Here is a 21,639-nt window from a genome sequence, read left to right as displayed (position 1 = left end):
CTGTAAATCTGCCATTTGCTAAGCAGTACAGACCAGTGGTCTAACTTTCAGAAGGGCAGAGCACCCACAAATCTAATTTGTCAATGGAAGATGCAGGTGTTCAATACTTCTGAAAATGACCTAATTGACCTAGTAATGACCTAATTCTATGGGTTAAATTATGAGATCACCTTGGCCTAAACAAACCATATTTCTATAGCTACTATAACTGTAAAGAGAGAATCTGAAAGTAGTTGCAAGAATAAAATGGGACAAAACTAGCCTGTGGGACTCTAGCTCTAGAATTAAATGTATTTAGGATAGCAGTGTAATTGCTGACAATGTTTTGTTTTGTTTTTTTTTATTGTTTTTCCTTACTCCTATTTGAACACTTGCTGTGAATGTAGTTTGGCCTGTGTGTTGTGCACTACATGCTCTAAGAATTTGCTAATCATAGAATATGATTAATACCACATTTTGCTTCCTGACTGGATGACAGAAACTTTGTTGTTGTTGTTTTTTAAAAAGGCAGGTATATCTGGTTGGACAGGGAGCCTAGACTGATTCAAAAAATTTGACAGTTCACATTAGGATGTGGGTAGCGGCATGAACAGCCATTACTCAGACATTGGTGCGAATCCCAATCTATGGAAAAGGACACTAATATGGTAGCGTCAACCTGCTATCTTGAACACAAGAGAATGATTATGAATACTCTTGCACTATTCACTTAACTCAGTTTAGGAGCATGGTTCCAACAAAGTTATCTGAAAAAATCTCTGCTTTAGTGACATCTAGTGGTCAGAAGTATCCATGCCTATCAGGCTTACGCTTTGTCTACATGCAAATTTGCATCTATTTCATTAAACAGTTTAGTTTAGGTGGTACAACTCCCTGTGTGGACACTCTCTATTTCTGAGTGGCTTATTTGGTTTAGTTTAAACCTGTTCCTAATTGATTTCCGCTAAACTAAAATAATCCTGATGTAAATTGAAATAAGAGGGATTGCCCCTGTTTAAGTTCACATCTTTAGGCCTGGGCTACTCTGAGGGGGGGTTCAAACTAAGATTCGCGTAGCTGAAGTTGAAGTATCTTAGTTTGAGTTACCTGGCTGTCCTCACATGGGCTCCCCCATTGACTCCGCTTACTCCTCCTGCCGAGGTGGAGTACAGGCGTCGATTCAGGGATCGATTTATCGCATTTAGACAAGACGCAATAAATCGATCCCCAATAGATTGATCACTACCCACGAGCCAGCGGGTAGTGAAGACGTACCCTTAGTTAGGCTTGGTTGATGCTACACAGTTAGGTTGACCTAAGCTGCCTTAGGTTGACCTAACTATGTCAGTGTCTACACTACAACCTTGCTCCCACCAATGTGATCTACTGTACCTCCATGAGAGGTGCAGGGCTTATGTCAGGTAGTTAGAAGCCAGACATTGGCTTTGGGCTATCTTGTCAATTTCATGGCTCTGCTGGCACTACAGAGCTGGCTGTATTTCAAGGAATCCCTGTTGAGGTTACAGGGACAAACCATCCCGATGAGTCGAAAGAATAGTAAATATGGCAGGCGACCAGCTTGGCTTAATGGTGAAATCCTAGCGGATCTTAAACATAAAAAAGAAGCTTACAAGAAGTGGAAGGTTGGACATATGACCAGGGAAGAGTATAAAAATATTGCTCGGGCATGTAGGAATGTTATCAGGAGGGCCAAATCGCACCTGGAGCTGCAGCTAGCCAGAGATGTCAAGAGTAACAAGAAGAGTTTCTTCAGGTATGTTGGCAACAAGAAGAAAGCCAAGGAATGTGTGGGCCCCTTACTGAATGAGGGAGGCAACCTAGTGACAGAGGATGTGGAAAAAGCTAATGTACTCAATGCTTTTTTTGCCTCTGTTTTCACTAACAAGGTCAGCTCCCAGACTGCTGCGCTGGGCATCACAAAATGCGGAAGAGATGGCCAGCCCTCTGTGGAGATAGAGGCGGTTAGGGACTATTTAGAAAAGCTGGACGTGCATAAGTCCATGGGGCCGGACGAGTTGCATCCGAGAGTGCTGAAGGAATTGGCGGCTGTGATTGCAGAGCCACTGGCCATTATCTTTGAAAACTCGTGGCGAACCGGGGAAGTGCCGGATGACTGGAAAAAGGCTAATGTAGTGCCAATCTTTAAAAAAGGGAAGAAGGAAGATCCTGGGAACTACAGGCCAGTCAGCCTCACCTCAGTCCCTGGAAAAATCATGGAGCAGGTCCTCAAGGAATCAATCCTGAAGCACTTAGAGGAGAGGAAAGTGATCAGGAACAGCCAGCATGGATTCACCAAGGGAAGGTCATGCCTGACTAATCTAATCGCCTTTTATGATGAGATTACTGGTTCTGTGGATGAAGGGAAAGCAGTGGATGTATTGTTTCTTGACTTTAGCAAAGCTTTTGACACGGTCTCCCATAGTATTCTTGTCAGCAAGTTAAGGAAGTATGGGCTGGATGAATGCACTATAAGGTGGGTAGAAAGCTGGCTAAATTGTCGGGCTCAACGGGTAGTGATCAATGGCTCCATGTCTAGTTGGCAGCCGGTATCAAGTGGAGTGCCCCAAGGGTCGGTCCTGGGGCCGGTTTTATTCAATATCTTCATAAATGATCTGGAGGATGGTGTGGATTGCACTCTCAGCAAATTTGCGGATGATACTAAACTGGGAGGAGTGGTAGATACGCTGGAGGGGAGGGATAGGATACAGAAGGACCTAGACCAATTGGAAGATTGGGCCAAAAGGAATCTGATGAGGTTCAATAAGGATAAGTGCAGGGTCCTGCACTTAGGACGGAAGAACCCAATGCACAGCTACAGACTAGGGACCGAATGGCTAGGCAGCAGTTCTGCGGAAAAGGACCTAGGGGTGACAGTGGATGAGAAGCTGGATATGAGTCAGCAGTGTGCCCTTGTTGCCAAGAAGGCCAATGGCATTTTGGGATGTATAAGTAGGGGCATAGCGAGCAGATCGAGGGACGTGATCGTTCCCCTCTATTCGACATTGGTGAGGCCTCATCTGGAGTACTGTGTCCAGTTTTGGGCCCCACACTTCAAGAAGGATGTGGATAAATTGGAGAGAGTCCAGCGAAGGGCAACAAAAATGATTAGGGGACTGGAACACATGAGTTATGAGGAGAGGCTGAGGGAGCTGGGATTGTTTAGCCTGCAGAAGAGAAGAATGAGGGGGGATTTGATAGCTGCTTTCAACTACCTGAAAGGGGGTTCCAAAGAGGATGGCTCTAGACTGTTCTCAATGGTAGCAGATGACAGAACGAGGAGTAATGGTCTCAAGTTGCAGTGGGGGAGGTTTAGATTGGATATTAGGAAAAACTTTTTCACTAAGAGGGTGGTGAAACACTGGAATGCGTTACCTAGGGAGGTGGTAGAATCTCCTTCCTTAGAGGTTTTTAAGGTCAGGCTTGACAAAGCCCTGGCTGGGATGATTTAACTGGGAATTGGTCCTGCTTTGAGCAGGGGGTTGGACTAGATGACCTTCTGGGGTCCCTTCCAACCCTGATATTCTATGATTCTATGATTCTATGACAAGAAAGTCAGTTCCCCAGCTGGGTTGCTTCTGGGTCTCCGCTCTAAGCTGGGCTTCTGGCTTGGGTGGCCACCCATGATCCCTGCTTCCCCCCCAGAGCATGACAGCCAACTGGACTCCAGGTGTGGATCTCCCTGCCGGAGGCAAGAAACCCCAGGCAGCTGCCCCTTCCCTGGCTGGGAGCTGTGCAGAGCTGAGAGCCCTGGCACCCAGTCCCCCACATAGCCCCCTCTTCAGTTGGTGGAAGTACTCCTGGTGAAGATGCACACCACCGCCAGGAGGAGGATAGTGTGAACATCAGCCACCGCAGTCATAACAGTGCAGACATGCCTTTAGACTGATATATTGGTGTAGACAAGCCCTTAGTAGACAGCACCCAGCTGACTATGGTGAGGTGGTCTGTCTGAAAGGCAGTGGCAATAAGCTTTAGGTTCAATTTCCATTGTGTTTGTGAATGTAACTTCGCGCACACACACAGTTTACGGTCTATAAGCTATGTTATTCAGCAACCATTAAAACTGAATATCTACTTACCATCCAAAGCAATGCAGCCAGTTTATTCTCATGTGTACAAAGAGGAGGTTTCCAAATGAGCTTCAGACTGTCTTCACACTGAATAAAAGGTCTTGAAGCATTTTATAAAGGTGGTGGCTGTCATTCTAACTTCTCACACTGGGGATAATGAGAGAGAGGAAACAGAAGTTAAGAACCAAATTTTCAAGTGTCCCCTATTTTTGGATGCCCAACTGGACAGTGAGGCCTGAATTTCAGAGGTGCTGAACCCTACAGCTTATATTGAGTTGGAACAGCAGTTACACAACTTTTCTGAAAATTGGGCCTTGGTGGGGTCTAATGCTGGGCACCCAAAAGTAGTGAACTTTTTTTTTAAATAAAAGACATGCTTTTGTCAAGGAGTCTTGCTGGTGTGAACAGAATATACGTCTCCTAGCTCCGAGTCCCCTTTTCTAACCACTAAGTTCTCTCCAGTGCTCAGCCAAAGTAACTGAGCTTGATGGTAAGGATTGCTATGGGTGGCGGGGGGCGGAAGGATTCTTCCCTCATCCATATCCATACTGTGAAGGCGGTGTAGAAGCTGAGATATTCCACAGCAGTATGCTATCCTAGTGGCCTGAGGAGCCTCTGACCTTATGTGAGTTTATGGTTCCCACCACCCATGGGAGTGAGAAGAACCACCAAATGCAGTATAATGTAGTAGATGATTTTCTGCCTCCTCAACTACCCTTGCAAATAGTAATGTAAGGGTGACCTCTTAAGACGTGGCGTAACCTACCCCTGCACAGCAAAACCACATAATTCCAGAATCCCCTTCATATCTGCAAATGAAAGGGCAGAATGGGCTCTTTTGACGTATGTATTAGGACTGGGGAAAATAAAGCAACACCCTTTAATTAGTTCAGCACTGATACTCTAATCCCATGTTGCCAGTGCTTGTGATTTTATTGTAAGCTTGGCAATATTTGATTTCCTTAAAACCCCAGCTTCTGAAGTCAAGTAATTACATGAGAATCTCAGATTTCATTTTAAAAAGAAAATAAAAGTTTGTGGAGAAGACATGAGCTGAGTGCATCCTAATGGCTCAGAAACCAGAAGAAAGATTTTTTTTTTAATCTTATGATTTCTTGGGACCTGATTTATAATTCTCAAATGCTTAAGGTTAGCACTAATACAAATATCATGAAGGAAGCTGTAGTGGGGCAGTTGCCCCACTCCTGGAGAACAGGGATTGAAAGCAGCCAAGCTAGGCTGATTGGGGAAGCAGCCACAGCTGTGGCCAGCTCACTTAGGGCCCAGCTGGCCCTGATCAGAGGGCTGGGGGCCAGGAGCTGAAAGAGTCTCACTCTAGCCCTGGAGTGGGAAGGGCTATAGCTGCCTGAGAGGAAGGTACCTGAACTGGAGCAGTGCTGGGGAATAGGGCAAGGGAGCTTGGGAGTTCCAGCCTGGTAAAACCCCAGGCTACAGGCCTTGCTGAAGGCCTATCAAAGGTACTAGGGCTGCAGAGATACAGCTAGACAAAGGCATCAGGTCCCACCCCCTTACCAATGATGAGTGGCCATTACAAACTGCAGTCTGCCCCAGTGAGCGGGGGCTAGATGATGACTGGCAGCACCTACTGAGGTAAGGTGGGTTTAGAGGGTTGGGGGTTCCCCTGGGAGGGGAAACCCAGAATAAGAGGGTACTGCTGGGGGCTGAACCCCGAGGTAAAGAGGCACCTGGGTCCGGGAGGGACACGGGGCCAGCAGCAGGTGAGACACCAGCCTGCAGAGGGCACTCCATATGCTGGAAAAGAGCTAATTCCCAGACAACCAGCAGGAGACACCACACCAGTGAGTCTTCACCTCGCTACAGAAGCCCAAAGGGGTACTCCCCACCTGCCAACTGGGATTTCAATGTCATAGTTAACCATCTCTTGTGACCAATCCAAATAGACCAGAAGAGATCAATTTGCCTATACCCTCTAAAGCAAAATTTAGTTCAGGCTGGGACTAGCTTTGTTGTCATGAGAAAAACTGCAGACGATCTTGGAAAATGCCCTGTAGCAAAATCAGAACAGCATTTTCAGTTCATCAAGATTGCAAAGCTCTAAGATGTCACATCAAACATCTTCTCTCATTACCCACCAACAGAAACATGAAATACTTAGCACTTTTACAGCATTTTCCTTTTTCAAAGCACCATGCAACCCTACTTCAACCTCTCTTAGAAAACTAACCTTAGCAGCAAAGAACTCTCTCATGATCTGAAAAGGCCAAGAGTCTCATACTTTTAAGTGAATAGAAATATATCAGACCCTCTGCTCAATGCTTGTTGTGAAGAAAATCACCCTCTGATGAAAGTTCCTCGGTTAATTCTATTTCTCCTGGGAGCTTCCACAAGGTATCATCGTTGTCCATAAATGTCACCATGGATGGGGAGGATTGCTCCCTGCCCCTACTTTTTGGCCCTTGCCCTGCCCCAGCTCCCTGTGTCCCTCCTCTCCCCTCCAGCCACCAAGAGATTCCACTGCTCGCCTCACCACCCCGCTTGCTCACTCCCTCAACCGCCAGCCACTCGCTTCCTCATCCTTCCACTCGCCTCGCTTCCCTACCAGATACCCCCCCACCCACCTCCTCACCAGATCCCCCTGCCTGCCCATTGCTCGTCTCCTCACTCTCCTGCCAACCCCCCCACCCACCTCCTCACCCCCTGCCAGATCACCTACCTGCCCATCGCCAGCCTCCTCGGCCCTCCACCCAACTCCTCAGACCCTCGCCAAACCACCCCTACCTGCCCGCCTCCTCCAGACCCCCTGCAACCCTCCCCTGCCATCCCGCCTCCTCACCCCCACCAGACCTTCTCACTCACCTCCTCACTTCTCCACCAGGCCTCCCTCCTTCTTCAGCCCACCACTCACCTCCTCACTCCTCTGCCAGACCCCCCCGCCCGCTTCCTCACTTCCCTGCCAGACCCTACCATGAGACCCCCTCCCTGCCCACCTCCTCACACCCCTCCAGATTCTCCCACTCACTGTGAGATCCTCCTGCTAGCCCCCTCCAGGACTTCCACAGAGGGGAGGGATGGAGAGGAGGAACACTCACCAGGCAGCGGCAGCAGCAGCAGGTAGTGGGGGCCTTGGGGAAGGGGCGAAGCAGGGTGGGGAAGAGGCATGGCCACCTTGGCCCAGTGGTGAGTCGGCAGCAGCTGCACTGGGGAGGCTTAGCTTCCCCTGGCCTATTATACCTGCCACCTATGAATGTCACCTACTGAACTCCCACAGCTGTGCTTAGGCAGCCACAGCAGAGGAAATAGCATGTGCTGGAGACAATAGTCTCTTCCCCTCTGTTAGTATTCGAACAGCAGGATACAGCAGAACCTCAGATTTACAAACACCTCTGGAATGGAGGTTGTTCGTAACTCTGAAATGTCCGTAACTGAGCAAAACTTTATGGTTGTTCTTCCTAAAGTTTACAACTGAACATTGACTTAATACAGCTTTGAAACTTCTATGCAGAAGAAAAATGCTGCTTTTAACCATCTTAATTTAAATGAAACAAGAATGGTTTCCTTACATTGTCAAATCTTTCCTTTTAAACTTTCCCTTTATTTTTTTCAGTGGTTCACATTTAACACAGTACCATACGGTAACTCCTCACTTAAAGTCATCCCAGTTAACATTGTTTCGTTATTAGGTTGCTGTTCTATTAGAGAACACACTTGTTTAAGGCTGGGCAATGTTCTAAGGTTGTTTGGCTTGCCCTGCTCCACCCGCCCAGCATTCCAGCCAGGGTTTGGGACACAGGGGCTTACCCCACTCTGCCCAACTGGCATTCCAGCTGGGAAGCGAGCAAGCCCCCGCCCCCTGGCAGGAGCACCAAGTGGGTAGAGTGGGGCAAGTCCCCTTGCCCCAACCCCGCTACACCCCTGCCTCAATCAAGCTTCACAATCATCACTGGTGAGTACAGCATTAAATTGTTTAAAACTTATACTGTATATGTATATAATGTCTTTTGTCTAGTGAAAAAAATTTCCCTGGACCCTAACCCCCTCATTTACATTAATTCTTATGGGGAAATTGGATTCGCTTAACATTGTTTCGCTTAAAGTAGCATTTTTCAGGAACATAATTACAATGTTAAGTGAGGAGTTACTGTACTGTATTTGCTTTTTTTGGTATGTACTGCTACCTGATTGGGTAATTCTAGTTCCAAATGAGGTGTGCGGTCGACCGGTCAGTTCGTAACTCTTGTGTTCATAACTCTGAAGTTCTACTGTACTTCATGCAAGGATTAAGAGACAGGCTGTTCGAACCAGAAGCTTCACTGGCAACTGGGAGCCTGTCATAGACTTTAGCGCTAGAGCACCCCCCTTTTGGGTAGGTACAGGTGCTGCTTCTCCCCTCACCAGCTTCCTCTGGAGCAGGGCATGAAAAGAATTGCCTATTTCTAGCTACCAGTATCAGGGAGACAATTCTCTCCTCCCCCAGGTTAACAATAGTCCAAGTGAATAAGGTAAGGTGGAGTAGTGAGTCTTACAGCCTGGTTTAGGTTCATCCTACTCTCCTTGCAAAGCAACTGGTCAACAGCCCCTAAGCTAGGGCTGGGTTCTCTAGGCTTTTATGAGGCTAATGGACCCATGCTGAGCTTCCTGGGCTCTGAATTAAAGAAAGTAAGGGGAATCCTTCTACTTGTCCAGAAGGCCATCAGCAGCCATATGGTGCATTCAGAAAGCTCTGTGTCCCAGTTATACTTCCCTCTGAGGTGCACCTCCCACTGAGCTTGAATCCCTGTGTGTTTTGGGTTTTTTTAAAGTCCTTCTCCAGGTTCAGCAAGCCTCCTAGGTGCTTTGGGTTGCAGCTGATTGTGCCCAGAGGATCTCATTAACCCCTTCCTGAGGGGGTGGGAACTTCTCCCATCACAGAACTGTTCTAGTTGTTTTATTATTATACTAATTTCTATAGCATTGATACCTAGGACATTGATTCTAGAGACACTAATTACAAAGATAAGTACACAAAACAAAGTTACTCAGTGCTAAATAAATCATATGGGTTTCATATTGTGTCCTGAAGTTCAGCAGCTATGAGCTCTGACTACTCCTGGGGGAATTCTGCACCACTGCACAATGCAGAATTTTGCAAAAATTAATGTTGTTTGCGTAGAATTTCCTTCCCCTGACCCCCAGAAATGGGCTGCAGAGATGCTGGCTGCCACTAGGGGCCGCTGGACCCAGCAGAGTCCAGTTCACAAATAGAAGACAAGGCCTAGGAGAGGGGAGGGAACTGGAGGGTTCCCAACAGCTGCGGTTCCCAGCACACTCTGAAGGAAGGAGGCAGCAGCATCAGGCTGTTCCTCCCTCTGAATCCCAGAGCTCTGGAGGGCAGAGGGTGTGAGTGTCGGGGCCATGGCTGGCATCTCGGGGGAGGGGAAGATGTAAGTGTCTGGGATGGGGGGGCTGCAGCTAGGTTCTGGAGAGGAGGTGGTGAGAGTGTCTGAACTGGGGGAGGCCTGTGGCTGGGCTCTGGGGCAGAGGGGGTATGAGTGTCTGGCCCCCCGACTTGGTTCTGACAGGGAGGGGCAGAGAAACAGGAACTAGGTTGTCGTAGGGATTTCTTTACCTCTCTGCTCCTGGGGGAATGTTTGTGTGTCTATACTGTGACAGACATAGTTGCTGACAGGTATTTTGAAATAAAATTACCAAAATAATTGAAACTAGTATGACTGTATGGTGTTATTTTGACAAATAAAATTTGCAGAATTTTAAAATATTGTGTGCAGAATTTTTAATTTTTGGCATAGAATTCCCCCAGACTGTTATGGAGAACTAGTTCCACATACAAGGAGCCTGTCACTAAGTAAGACCTGCCCTCAATGGGGAGGCAAACTCTGCCACAAGAATAGTGGGAGAGGTTAATGGAGTTTTTGCTGTTCTTATGTTCCCATATACTGGGCCAGATCTGCCCTCTGTGCAAATTAGAGCAGCATCTGTTGTTGCAGCTGTGAAGAGCAGGAGTGAAGATGAACTCTGGCCTTTTTTCCCCACTGATGGTGGTTGGGGGTAGGGAGGTGCATAGAACTGCTGTGCTGGCTCGATATCACCAGTGGATTCCTCTCTATGGTAGGAAAATTAGCAGGTAGCTGGTTAAGGTGAAATTACAGCCCCATTGAGCAGTGCAAAGGCCCATATCACAAGAGAATTGGGCCCAGAGTGTTCAAATGGGGAGGATCCAGAAACGAGAGCTTCAGCAGCCTATAGATGAGAAACATCTTTCAGGGAACTGGATCCCAGATCATTCATGGCTTTATAGCATAATGGACACCTTGACTGACATCAGAAACAAATGGAGAATCAAGTATAGAATTGACCACCCACATTATGTTCATACTTGTTTGCACCACTCAAGAGGTGAATGGACATCTTCTGCACTAGCTGGAACTTGTCGTTGGACAGCAAGTTTTACTTAAGGTGATGTAAGTGTAACAGGATAGCTGGCCCCTTAAATTAAATCAGGCTCACCACTCCTGTTCCCATCCAGATGTGTTCTAGTGTGGTGTAATGAGGGGGGGGGGTGCTATCCCACAGAGTTACAAATGAGAAACACCCTAAAGGCAAGAGAGTCCACAAGCCACTGTCTAGTTTCCTCATGGAGAAGATGCCCTGAAAGAGAGTTTAGAACTGAGCCCAGAGAGGGAGTTCCCAAGAACAGAAAACAATTATGCTCAGAGCTTCAGGGACGGGGTGGCTGTGAAGGGAGTGATGAGAGTTTCCTAGTGAAGCCAGATCAGGCAGCCAGAGAGTCACCTACAAATTTCTCTTGACCACAGACCAGTGGCTGGAGAGAGCCGAAGGCTCTCTGAGGTAGAGAGCTGAAGCTAGAGGGCCAGAGAAGGATGAAGGCTGATGGAGAAGGGAGCCCACTGATGTCACCAAACCTGAAAATTAAGCATGACAGAGAAACAGCCCAGCTAGAGGGGTTGGGGTGAGGTGCAGAGAGATGCCAGACCTATCTCAGAGAACTGGATTGTGATGAGAAATGCCAGAGCTGTCTTGGTGTGCTGATAGACTGTTGGGACTTGAACAATTGAAAGTATGGTTTGGACTGTACTGGGGAATTCTCGAGTACGCGGGTGGGACTTTTAAAATAAATTAACCCTTTTTGAACAAATGTAACACTCACTGGTTTGGAGCAGGTACTTGAAATTTGGTAGGGGAGTTGCCTTTGGGGCATGGATGTTCCTTTTGCCATTGGGGTGAAAATCCACCTATACTTGGACAAATTAAGCCTTTGATAACTCACAGTTCACACATTCTCAGTAGAAATATCTTTGATATTTAACAGCTAAAATCTCCAAAGATTCCATCCTCACTGAGCATGCCTGAGTCTCTCGGTGCTCCTAATGTGACTGGCTTCACATAAGCAATCCCTTCAGACTGATCAAGCATGTTCCCTCCAGCCCAGGGCTACAGAGGTGAAGCCAGTCTTTTCCTCAGTGGCTGCTCGATGGAGCTGGGCATGAGAACTGAGAGCAGGGAGCCTGTCTATTCTGTGCTCTATGACTACATTATCCTTTCATGGCACCCAAGCAGCCATCTGAATTGGATGCAGAGGGAACAAAAGCCAGGTAAGAGAAAAGACTAGACTGGGACAAGGAGTCTGGTCAGAATGGGACTGGAAGTGGGGAAGAGAGAGACTGGATAGGCAATGAGACTGTGCCCAGCACTGGGGGAGGGAGCCAGTTGGCCGTGGGGGAACACTAAAACAGATTGGACAAGGAACTAGAGGGAGACTGGGACTGGCTGGACAAGGAGCCAGGGAAGCAGTGGGTAAGCAGACTGAGACTGGATGACTATTATTAGTATTACTAAAAAGAAAAGGAGTACTTGTGGCACCTTAGAGACTGACACATTTATTTGAGCATAAGCTTTCCTGGGCTAGAACCCACTTCATCAGATGCATGGAGTGGAAAACACAGTAGCAGCTATATATACACATAGTACATGAAAAGATGGGAGTTGCCTTAGCAAGTGGCGGGGGGGTCAGTCTAATGAGAATTCAATTAACAGTAGAATAACAAGGGAGGAAAAATCATTTTTGCAGTGGTAATGAGGGTGGTCCATTTCAAACAGTTGACAAGAAGGTGTGAGTAACAGTAGGGGGAAATTAGTATGGTAAAATTAGTTTTTATAATGACCCAAAATGCCTTTTCCGTTGCTGAACTTGGCAGGACAGACATACTGACATTTTGCATCATCAAAACCACAGAAGTGGAGATTTTTATAAGAGAAAGAAGAGGAACAGCAGCTGAAATGAATTTAGAAATAGACAGGTTGTAATGACATATATTAATGATATTACCTACTTTTGTTTATTTCAGAGACTCTCATACACTCTGGAGATATTGCTATCCTTATGGAATGCATTCTGGGTTCTGATAAAAGCAGTTCATCATGAAGTTTGTCCCTATAACAGCACAGTTATACCAACACAAATGTTATTTTACAGTATTCTGATTACATCTGCAGTTAGGCATGGCATCCTAATATCCTGTACTCTTTGTTCAGTGTGCTGGATAGCTTTATAACCCGTTAGAGATACTGCATTGTGCTGATAAACTTTGTGTAGCTTATTCAGAGATTAAAATGTCTCTGCAGGTAACGTTAGGGGAAGAATTCTAGACATTCAGGCTACGTCATCAGTGCAAAAAAGGTGTGTTTATACCCTTACAAAACCTGTGCGTCTGTTATGTGCTTCCACTATCAAGTTCCCTGAAGAGGTAAACTTGATAAGGTTAGGAGTACTTGTGGCACCTTAGAGACTAACCAATTTATTTGAGCATAAGCTTTTGTGAGCTACAGCTCACTTCATCAGATGCAGTGAGCTGTAGCTCACGAAAGCTTATGCTCAAATAAATTGGTTAGTTTCTAAGGTGCCCCAAGTCCTCCTTTTCTTTTTGCGAATACAGACTAACACAGCTGTTATTCTGAAACTTGATAAGGTTAGAGCTCTGGGAAAGGGTGTGATTAAGCTACTGGGGAGTCTGGGTGTCAGCACTGGCCCTGGGGTCCCATTTCCACAAAAGAGTAACAGACAGGGAGCCTATGCCTAGAAATTGTGCCAGACAGGCCAAGGGGAGAGAGAGACAGGGCTATAGCCTACTTAGAGTACATGGGTCTTGTGTATTGGGACTCAAACACAGAACCCCGATGAGTATCCAGCTAGGGGGAGTGCTACCTAGGTTGTGTGGCATAAGGCACTGATAGTTTTTACCTAGATGTAGCTAGTTGAGGTCAACCCTATACCTCCCACTAGGGGTTGACTTCGACTAGTTACATTGAGATGAAAACTACAGTGCCTTGTATCCACGGGGATTTTACAGGGAGATAGCTAGGAGTTAACTACCTAGGTAAAAACGCACCTTTTTTGCACTGATGACATAGGCTGAATGTCAGACCTGGCGCACGGATGCTTAGGCCTGGCTGGGCAAAGGGGCTGGGATTAGGGGATGAAGGCAGCCAGGGGGTGGAAGGGACAGAACAGGGATAGTGAGGGGCAGATGAGTCTGTAACCACTGGCCCCCTCCTCTCTAGGGCCAGAACTGCGGCTCCTGAGTGTCAGCACCCAGCTACGACTCGACCCCCAGGCAGGGCATGTCTCCCCTCCCACCCCGGGATAACAACTTTATACTGCTACCAGTCTCCTCAGCACAGGAGACAGCGGCCTGCGGACGGAGCCGACGCCGTGGCTGGCCCGCGCGGGCGACCTGAGGAGAGCGGGACACAGCGCTCACCCAAAGCGCCAAGCGGGCGTCGCGCGCACTCCCGAGGCGGGAAACTGGCGGTTTCAGGCTGCCTCATACAATCCCCCAGTTCCCGCCCACAGCGCGTGCACCGTGACACCGCAGCAGCTGCGAAGGCCGCAGGCACCACCGAGCCGGAAAGCGAGAACGAGGCTGGGAATTCCAGAAACTAGAAGCTCAAGCCCCCTCCATCAGCGTCGAAATGGCACATGCGCAAAGCGCCCCATAAGATGCGTGGACTAGTGGGCGCATGCGTACAGGCATAGTGCGGCCCGTGCGGGGCGGTTGAGGTTTGACGCATGCGTGCACAGCAGGGTTGGGGGAGGGGCAAGCGTTGAAGGTCAGACTGGATCTCACAAGCGAGAGTACACGGAAAGGGGGGGAGAGTGGGAAACTAGCGCATGCGCAGAGATAGCAGGCGTCTGGAGTGTGCGTGGAGCGCGGCCCAGGGTGCCGACGCAGAGGCGGTGGCGGCGCGGGGGGGTGGGGAACCGGCGCGTGCACGGCGGTGGCGGGGGCAGGGAGCGGTATTCCCGAGCATGCTCCAAGGGGCGGGGCGTGCGGGGCTCGGCGCATGCGCGGAGGGAGGCGCGTGGGAGGCGCAGGGCCGCGGTGGCGGCGCTCGGCGAGAGTAACAATGGCAGCGGCAGTGACTGCAGGTGGCGGCCCCGGCCCCGGGGCGGCGGCGGGGCTGGCGGCCCTGTCCGTGTCGCGGCGGAAGGACGGCGGCCCCACGGGCAAGTTCTGGGAGAGCCCGGAGACGGTGTCCCAGCTGGACGCGGTGCGGGTCTGGCTGGGGAAGCACTACAAGAAGGTGCGGCCCGGCCCGCGGGGACTGGGGCGCTGAGGGGCGGTGGGGCGGGGGAGTCTAGGGAAGCGCTCCAGGAGGGGGCGGCCTGGCCCGCGGAGGGCCTAGGGAAGCACTATAGGAAGGCCCGGCCCGCGGCGGGGGGTCGAGGGAAGCGCTATAGCAAGGGCCGGCCTGGCCCGCGGGAGCGCTACAGGAAGGGGCGGCCCGGCCCCGAGGAGCTGAGGGAGCCGGGGTCGGGGGGGGGGGCGGCCTGGCCCGCGCGGAGGCGGGGGGGGCCCGGGGAAGCGCTACAGGAAGGGGCGGCCCGGCCCCGAGGAGCTGAGGGAGCCGGGGTCGGGGGGGGCGGCCTGGCCCGCGCGGAGGCGGGGGGGGGCCCGGGGAAGCGCTACAGGAAGGGGCGGCCCGGCCCTCGGGGCTGGCGGCGAAGCGCCCCAGGTAGTCTGGGAGCGGTAACAAAGGGCTAGCCGCTCCTTTGGGTGGTGGGAGCGGGATCCCGGCCTTCGGCGGGCCCGGCTTACCGGCCAGCGGGCTGGTTATGTTACTCTGCAGCGGTCGCTCGCCCCGGAGCATCCCGCTCCTCTCCCCAGGCTGTGGTGGCTTCGCCAGTCCTTCCCCTCTGCCTTTCTCTCAGCTTCAGCCTGACTAAATCCACGCTGAAGAGAAGTCTTAAACATCAGGTTGAACCTAGTTTTCACCGGTTACACAACTTATAGGGAGCTCTCTTGATCTTGGTCTTAACTGTAGTTTCTTTGTGTGCAGCTGTGGGAATATGTAATGTGTACTGGACTGTAAACTCTGTGACATGTATAGCACCAGCAGAATGAGGCGCCAGTCATGCTGAGCATGATTATAATATAATGGAGAGAAACTGTGGAGTTTTAAGTTAACTTTTATTTAAAACTGGGTTGCTGATGCTCTTTAGCTTAAGTACTTGTACAGCTTGTGGCTTACTGCAGTGTCTGAGTGCAATCTGTTTATCTTCAAACACTCTTATGAGCTAGAAGGTGGTGAAGTGCTCTTATCCCATTTTACAGATGACGATTGACTTTCAGAGAATGACTTGCCCAAGACCTTGTAGAAAGTCTATGGTAGAGTAGGGAATTAAACCTAGGTCTCCTGAGACCCAGGCTAATAACCTATCTGGACCAGCCGTCATTCCTATAACCTTATTAAGTTCAGGGCTCCATTGTCTAAATATAAAAGAACAAGAATTGAAAAATTTACCCAATGACCATTTTTCTGAGGACTGTGGCTTCATCTGCATGCAAACGTGCACTGGTTTAGCTAATGATTTTTTTTAAGTCAGTATATTTAAGCCAGCAAAACCCTTTATGTACAGTTTTATTTCAGTTTGAATGGCTGATATTGATTTGGGTGAAATAGTTTCCTTATAGATTTAAGCTAAACCAAAATAACCCACTTTTAAATCAAAATAAGATTGTCTGCACAGGGATTTGCTCTGGTTTAACAAAATTGTTTTTAAACTGATTTGTAACTCCAGTGCAGCTTTCTGATTGTATACTTGTGTGGCCAATGCTCTCTCAAAGCCACGACTCCTGCCGTTTAAATAAAAGTACTTGCTAAACTGAATTTAAAACATGCTAATCAAATTCTTATTTATTAAAGCTTTAAAAACTTAATTATATATCTCTTGCTTTTGTTATACCTTTCCCTTTCCTTGTTCACTCCATGTCTTTTTCTATAATAGCATGTAAAGTTATCGCATGTCCTGCATTATCTTATTCAGTGTCTTTTTTTCTTTCAGCCCATGTATTTCCATTCATTGTTTTCTCTACCTTATTTTCTTTTTAAGTCTCTCCATATTGTATTTCTCTAGTTTATCCCATCAACTTCTCCATCTTCCCATTCCACAATTCATGTGGGCTTTTGAAGTCTTACCAAATACTTAGTTCCAGAAGGCTAAGCCTTCTAGCCAAAGTCCTAGATGAAAGTTGAGGAGCATTATCTGGAGCAAAACCCAGATGGGAAGCTAGATATTTCCCCATCCTTCACCTAAGCTTCTGGGAGAGGTGGGGTTAGAAAACCTGCTGTTTCATAGATTCATAGATATTAAGGTCAGAAGGGACCATTTTGATCATCTGGTCTGAACACCTGCACAACGCAGGCCATAGAATCTCGCCCACCCACTCCTGCAAAAAAACCTCTCACCTATGTCTGAGCTATTGAAGTCCTCAAATTGTGGTTTAAAGACTTCAAGGAGCAGAGAATCCTTCAGCAACTGACCCGTGCCCCATGCTACAGAGGAAGGCGAAAAACCTCCAGGGCCTCTTCCAATCTGCCCTGGAGGAAAATTCCTTCCCGACCTCAAATATAGTTCCTGGACTATGGTGGGGCTCCATCGTTTATATCAACCTGAAGCCTAATTGGTTTCTATAAGCGTGAGGTTCCTCCAGTATTTGTGGGTCCTAGAAGAAAGCAGTGTTCTTTTACTCAGTTTCCCAAGATTTCCATCCCAGAGTCCCTGGCTAATGTGAGAGAAGATTGTTTATCCACTGCTTTACCACTCTTCTAGCCTCAGTTTGAGTCCTCCTTCCTGGGGAATAGGATCAGTACCTGCCCTCTTGCTGTTCAGACCCTTCCTTGAGGAAAGGTCTGAACAGCATCAGAGTGATGTTAACTCAGCTCTTGTTAATTTCCACTGCTGCATATAGGATTCTGGATTGTAGCTGTGAAAACTGGCAAGAACTTTTTCACTCTGTTGTAGCTTGTTAAAGCTCTTAGTGTCAGGAGAGGCATTGGATCCATCATAGTGTAGGCTTAAGACAGCAATTCATTGGTTAAATGCGAAGGTAATTTTAACCATAATGGCCAGACACTGAATATTTTTCTTACATGAAAATTTAGATTCTGCAAAGTTGATAGGACTTGCCTGGAAAAGATATCTAATCATTCTTGGCAAATGAATTTTTTAAGATCTCTGTAAAAGAGAAGTGAATAGTCTTTTTAAAAACTGGGGGGTGGGGGAATTAAGAACTGCTTCTCCATTTTGGCAAACAAAGGAATTTTATATAGTCAAATGTCTTTAAATATTAGTAAAACTAGAGCATCAGATGTAAATGTTTATCATCTTTCTATTAATAAGACTAATAGCAGTTTTCACAGGTTACAGTTTTTATAGTGAACTATTTTAGTTGTACTGTATTAATGTGAAAACTTCCATTGACTTCAACTGGTGCAGGATAGTGTCCTTAATAAATTGAACAGTTTGTGTCTGGTTGAAAAATTTGTGGCCTGCATGACACATGGAAACTGAAGAATCCAGGCTTTTTAAAGAAGAATTAGGTTTCTAGCTTTGGATTACGCAGGTAATTTTCCAACTGTGAATCAAATGTAAATCAGTGCAGTGTTGTCTTCCTGAGTCTGCAGACAACCTGAAACTAACTCTAAGGGTGAATTCCCTCACCCTTTATTAATCTCATTAGGATATCAGTGCTAAAGACCAGTGATGACGCTAACATAAAAAATAACTCTTTCATTGTTGATCATTTCAGTGGGATACATGGAGGAAGGGCATGGGAATGAAGTCCACGGAAGGAGGGTGGGAATTGGGAGTTGCTGTAGTGAAAGAAATCCAAAGGGAAGAATAGAAGATGCACATAAACACAGGAAAGAGGAAGAGAAATCAAGAAAGAAGGATGGGGAAGGAAGAGAAACAAAAAGCAGATATAGTGGTCACCTTATTTTTCCATTGACCAAGTTTGGTAGATGAATTAATGTGAACAATTGAGCCATAAGTCAAGTAAAATTGCTAGTTAAAACAGTGATACTGTTAGTGATATTGAATTGATAGCAAGGTACTCTAAAAGTTCAGTGACTACAAAAACAATTTTATTCACGATCTGTGTGCAAATCTATTGACATAACTGGGAGTTATGCTGTCGATTGAAAGTAGTAGGAAGTCTTACATTTCTACTCCCACCCTTTGACCATAATAAAAAATGGAATTCAGACCTCTCCTCTGAATGAGTTTGGTCCCCATGCTTTGTGTTGTGGGGTTCTTTGAAGGCCTAGTCAATTGTGTTTGGAGTGTTAAATCCTTTTCTGGTCAGGACTGAGATATTCTTCGACCTAATGCACATAATGTGGGACAGATACAGGATAAAATACTATTTTACACAGAAATCTAATTCAAACTATGAAAAGTTGAGTAAATTATTTAATATAGTTTATTATTTATAATTCACAAATGATCAGAGGCTCCACTTATCAGGCCCTGATGTGCATGTACAGCAACTAGCATCATGTTATTATTAATGTTTACACAACTAATTGTTTTCTATTAAAATATCTCTCTCTACTTTATGCTGTGCCATTTATAGTTCTGCTGGAAATATTTTAACATTTTGGGTGGTCTTTAATTTCCAGCACACATTTTCTTCATTTAACATCCAACACTTTTTATGCTAAAGAGCTCAACAAATAGCTTTGGCATTAAAGATTATAGACTCAAATAACTGTGGGGCTGGAAGAGAGCTAGAGAAGTCATCTAGTCCATCCCCCTGTGCTGAGGCAGAGCCAAATACACCTAGAGTATCCTTGACTGGTATTTGTCTAGCCTGTTCTTAAAAACCTCCAATGATGAGGTATTCCACAACTTCTCTTGGAAGCCTATTTTGGAGCTTAAGTACCCGTATAGTTAGAAAGATTTTCCTAATATGTAACCTAGGGCCTTGTCTACACTGCTGCTTTACAGCACTGAAACTTTCTCGCTTAGAGGTGTGAAAAAAACACACCCCTGCGTGATGCAAGTTTCAGCACTGTAAAGTGGCAGTGTAGACAGTGCTACAGCGCTGGAAGCCACTCCCCTCATGGGGGTGGTTTTTTGCACCTCTGGGAGAGCTCTCTCCCAGCACTGGAGCTGCGACTACACAGCCACATTAAAACGCTAGCGCTTTAATGTTGGTAGTGAAGACCTACCCTAAATCTCCCATGCTGCTGATAAAGCCTGTTACTTATTGTCCTACCTTCAGTGGATATGAAGAACAATTGATCACTGTCGTCCTTTGCGATAGCTGTTAATAATTTGAAGACTATCAGGTCCCTCTCTCAGTTGTCTTTTCTCAAGACTGAACATGCCCGGTTTCCTAACCTTTCCTTATAGAAAAGGTTTATAAAACCTGACCTAATCTTTGTAGTTCTCCTGTGAACTCTCCAATTTGTCCACATCTTTCGTAAAGTTTAGCAACTAGAACTGGACACAGTACTCCAGCTGAGGCCTCACCAGTGGCAGTAAGAGCAAGACAGTTACCTCTTGTGTCTTACATATAAGACTCCTGCTAATACACCCCACAATATTAGCCTTTTTTCATAGCTGCATCACATGGTTGGCTCATATTAAATTTGTGATCCACTATAATCCCCAGATCCTTGTCAGCAGTACTACTACCTAGCCAATTATTCTCCATTTTGTAGTTGTGGATTTGATTTTTTCTTCCCTGAGTAAAGTACTTTGTACTTGTCGTAATCGAATTTCATGTTGATTTCAGACCAAAGACGTAGTCCCTGGGCATGATTTTCAGGAATGTTAAGCACCTCCAAGTCTAGCTGCAGTCTGCAGGTGCTCAGTGCTTCTGAAAATCAGGTTGGTGGCTACAAAAAGCACTGACAGATGGTATGGTGGAGATCTGCAATAAAAACAAATGGGTAAACAGCTGGTGTGCTGCCTCAGAATGCAAGCAACATGAGGATTGGCTGTCTTTTGAGTGTGTTTAGTGGGTATGATTTGGGATTCTTACTGAATACTGAAGTGATCTGAGCCACAAAATTTTGTTTTTCAAACTGGTCTAATTTTTACTACTGCAATAGACTAATTTGGTTTACTAAAACAAGGTTTCTGTTTTTCCTTTAAATTTTAAATAAGGGGCCTCTGTGCTGGTTGAAACAGTGGCTTGATGGCAGTGGTGCTGAAAGTCTGCTATGTAGCCACAAAAGTTACAGCACAGACATCAGCAGTGCCAGCTTCCCACACACAGTTCTGTTAACATGCCTCAACCCTGACCTGGAGGGATGTCCCATGTTGTTTCAGTCCTTGGCAGCTGTTAAAGTGTTAATTTTAGTGGTTTGTGACGTGGACTGAGACCGCCAACTTGTTTCTCATTAGCTACTAGCATCTGGGTTGGAAAAACTTGTCATCTCCATATTTGTTTCATAGTCTCTTATCAGTACCATTGGAACATTAAATTAGCAAGTGTTTCTCTGCTAATTTCCTTTGAGCTAATCTGAAAATCAATTTTTTTTTTTTAAAAGGAGCTAAAGACACAAATCTAGTGTTGTTGTTGCTGTTCTGCTTTTAGCTCAAATCATTGAATCTAGCTATGGTTAATTGTCAGGAAAGTGGTGGTCTTTTGTGTGAAAGTGCTACAACATACAGTTGAGTTATTTAAGGATAGTGGTGGCCTTAAAGTTGGGTTTCCTTGCTTTTGTATCCAAGTCTGACATTTTAGTGTTGTTTCTGTATGTGTCTTATATTGTTTCCTGTAGTGCCAACAGTCTGCTGGGTGAGTTTACAAACACACAAGAAGGCATAGACCTTGCCCTAGGGCAGCTTACTCTAAAACTTTCTATTGTGTTTCCTTCTCTGCAGGCTCATACGCTGCCTCTGCTCATTATGGGTGAAAGTAATATGAAAATGAATGATTCTTGTAAGCTTCACTGCTGTCTCCTTCCCCAAAAAATCAACTATGAATCAGCTGGCAAATAAGAATCTGGTTGGATTAATATTGCTGGCAAAAGCCCATAGCAAGGCCCTCTTGTACAGCTTTTTCAGTCGGTGAATGAGAGGACCCTTCAAAGCTTTTCCTTTGATGTAGCTAAGTGTTCTATCCTCTTATTGTAGAGGGGGAAATGGAGGCACAGAGATTAAATGACATGTCCATGTTCAAGGTAACACAGCAAATCTGAGACAGCATTAGGACTCCTATATTCTATTTCTAATTATTTCCTTTTCCAACAACTTGACAGCCCTCAGGTT

The 21,639-nt window shown here is 46.5% G+C and overlaps 1 protein-coding gene and 1 long non-coding RNA gene across 5 annotated transcripts in view; one reads left to right on the top strand and one right to left on the bottom strand.

Annotated features, from left to right (window-relative positions):
• LOC140907906 (uncharacterized) overlaps positions 1-14,036 on the bottom strand; it is a 49,343-nt gene extending 35,307 nt beyond the window's left edge. For both annotated transcript variants that reach the window (XR_012157674.1, XR_012157673.1), the window contains exons 1-3: positions 13,829-14,036; positions 12,401-12,501; positions 4,080-4,217 (exon numbers count right to left, since the gene is read on the bottom strand). This is a non-coding gene — a long non-coding RNA (uncharacterized LOC140907906). The remainder of the gene's footprint in view (positions 1-4,079; positions 4,218-12,400; positions 12,502-13,828) is intronic.
• Positions 14,037-14,374: 338 nt separating this feature from the next.
• SMARCC1 (SWI/SNF related BAF chromatin remodeling complex subunit C1) overlaps positions 14,375-21,639 on the top strand; it is a 178,057-nt gene continuing 170,792 nt past the window's right edge. For 2 of the 3 annotated variants that reach the window (XM_073334922.2, XM_073334924.2), the window contains exon 1: positions 14,402-14,651. In XM_073334922.2, the coding sequence (XP_073191023.1) occupies positions 14,412-14,651 (240 nt within the window). In that variant the 5' untranslated portion in view covers positions 14,402-14,411. Of the gene's footprint in view, positions 14,652-21,639 lie in introns of all 3 variants that reach the window. The other variant, XM_073334923.2, reaches the window with a different exon arrangement.

The sequence above is a fragment of the Lepidochelys kempii genome, chromosome 2, assembly GCF_965140285.1.
Source record: "Lepidochelys kempii isolate rLepKem1 chromosome 2, rLepKem1.hap1, whole genome shotgun sequence".
Lineage (NCBI taxonomy): Eukaryota > Metazoa > Chordata > Testudines > Cheloniidae > Lepidochelys > Lepidochelys kempii.
The sequence above is the reverse complement of the archived record's forward strand: the minus strand, read 5'-3'. Positions and strand labels throughout refer to the sequence as shown.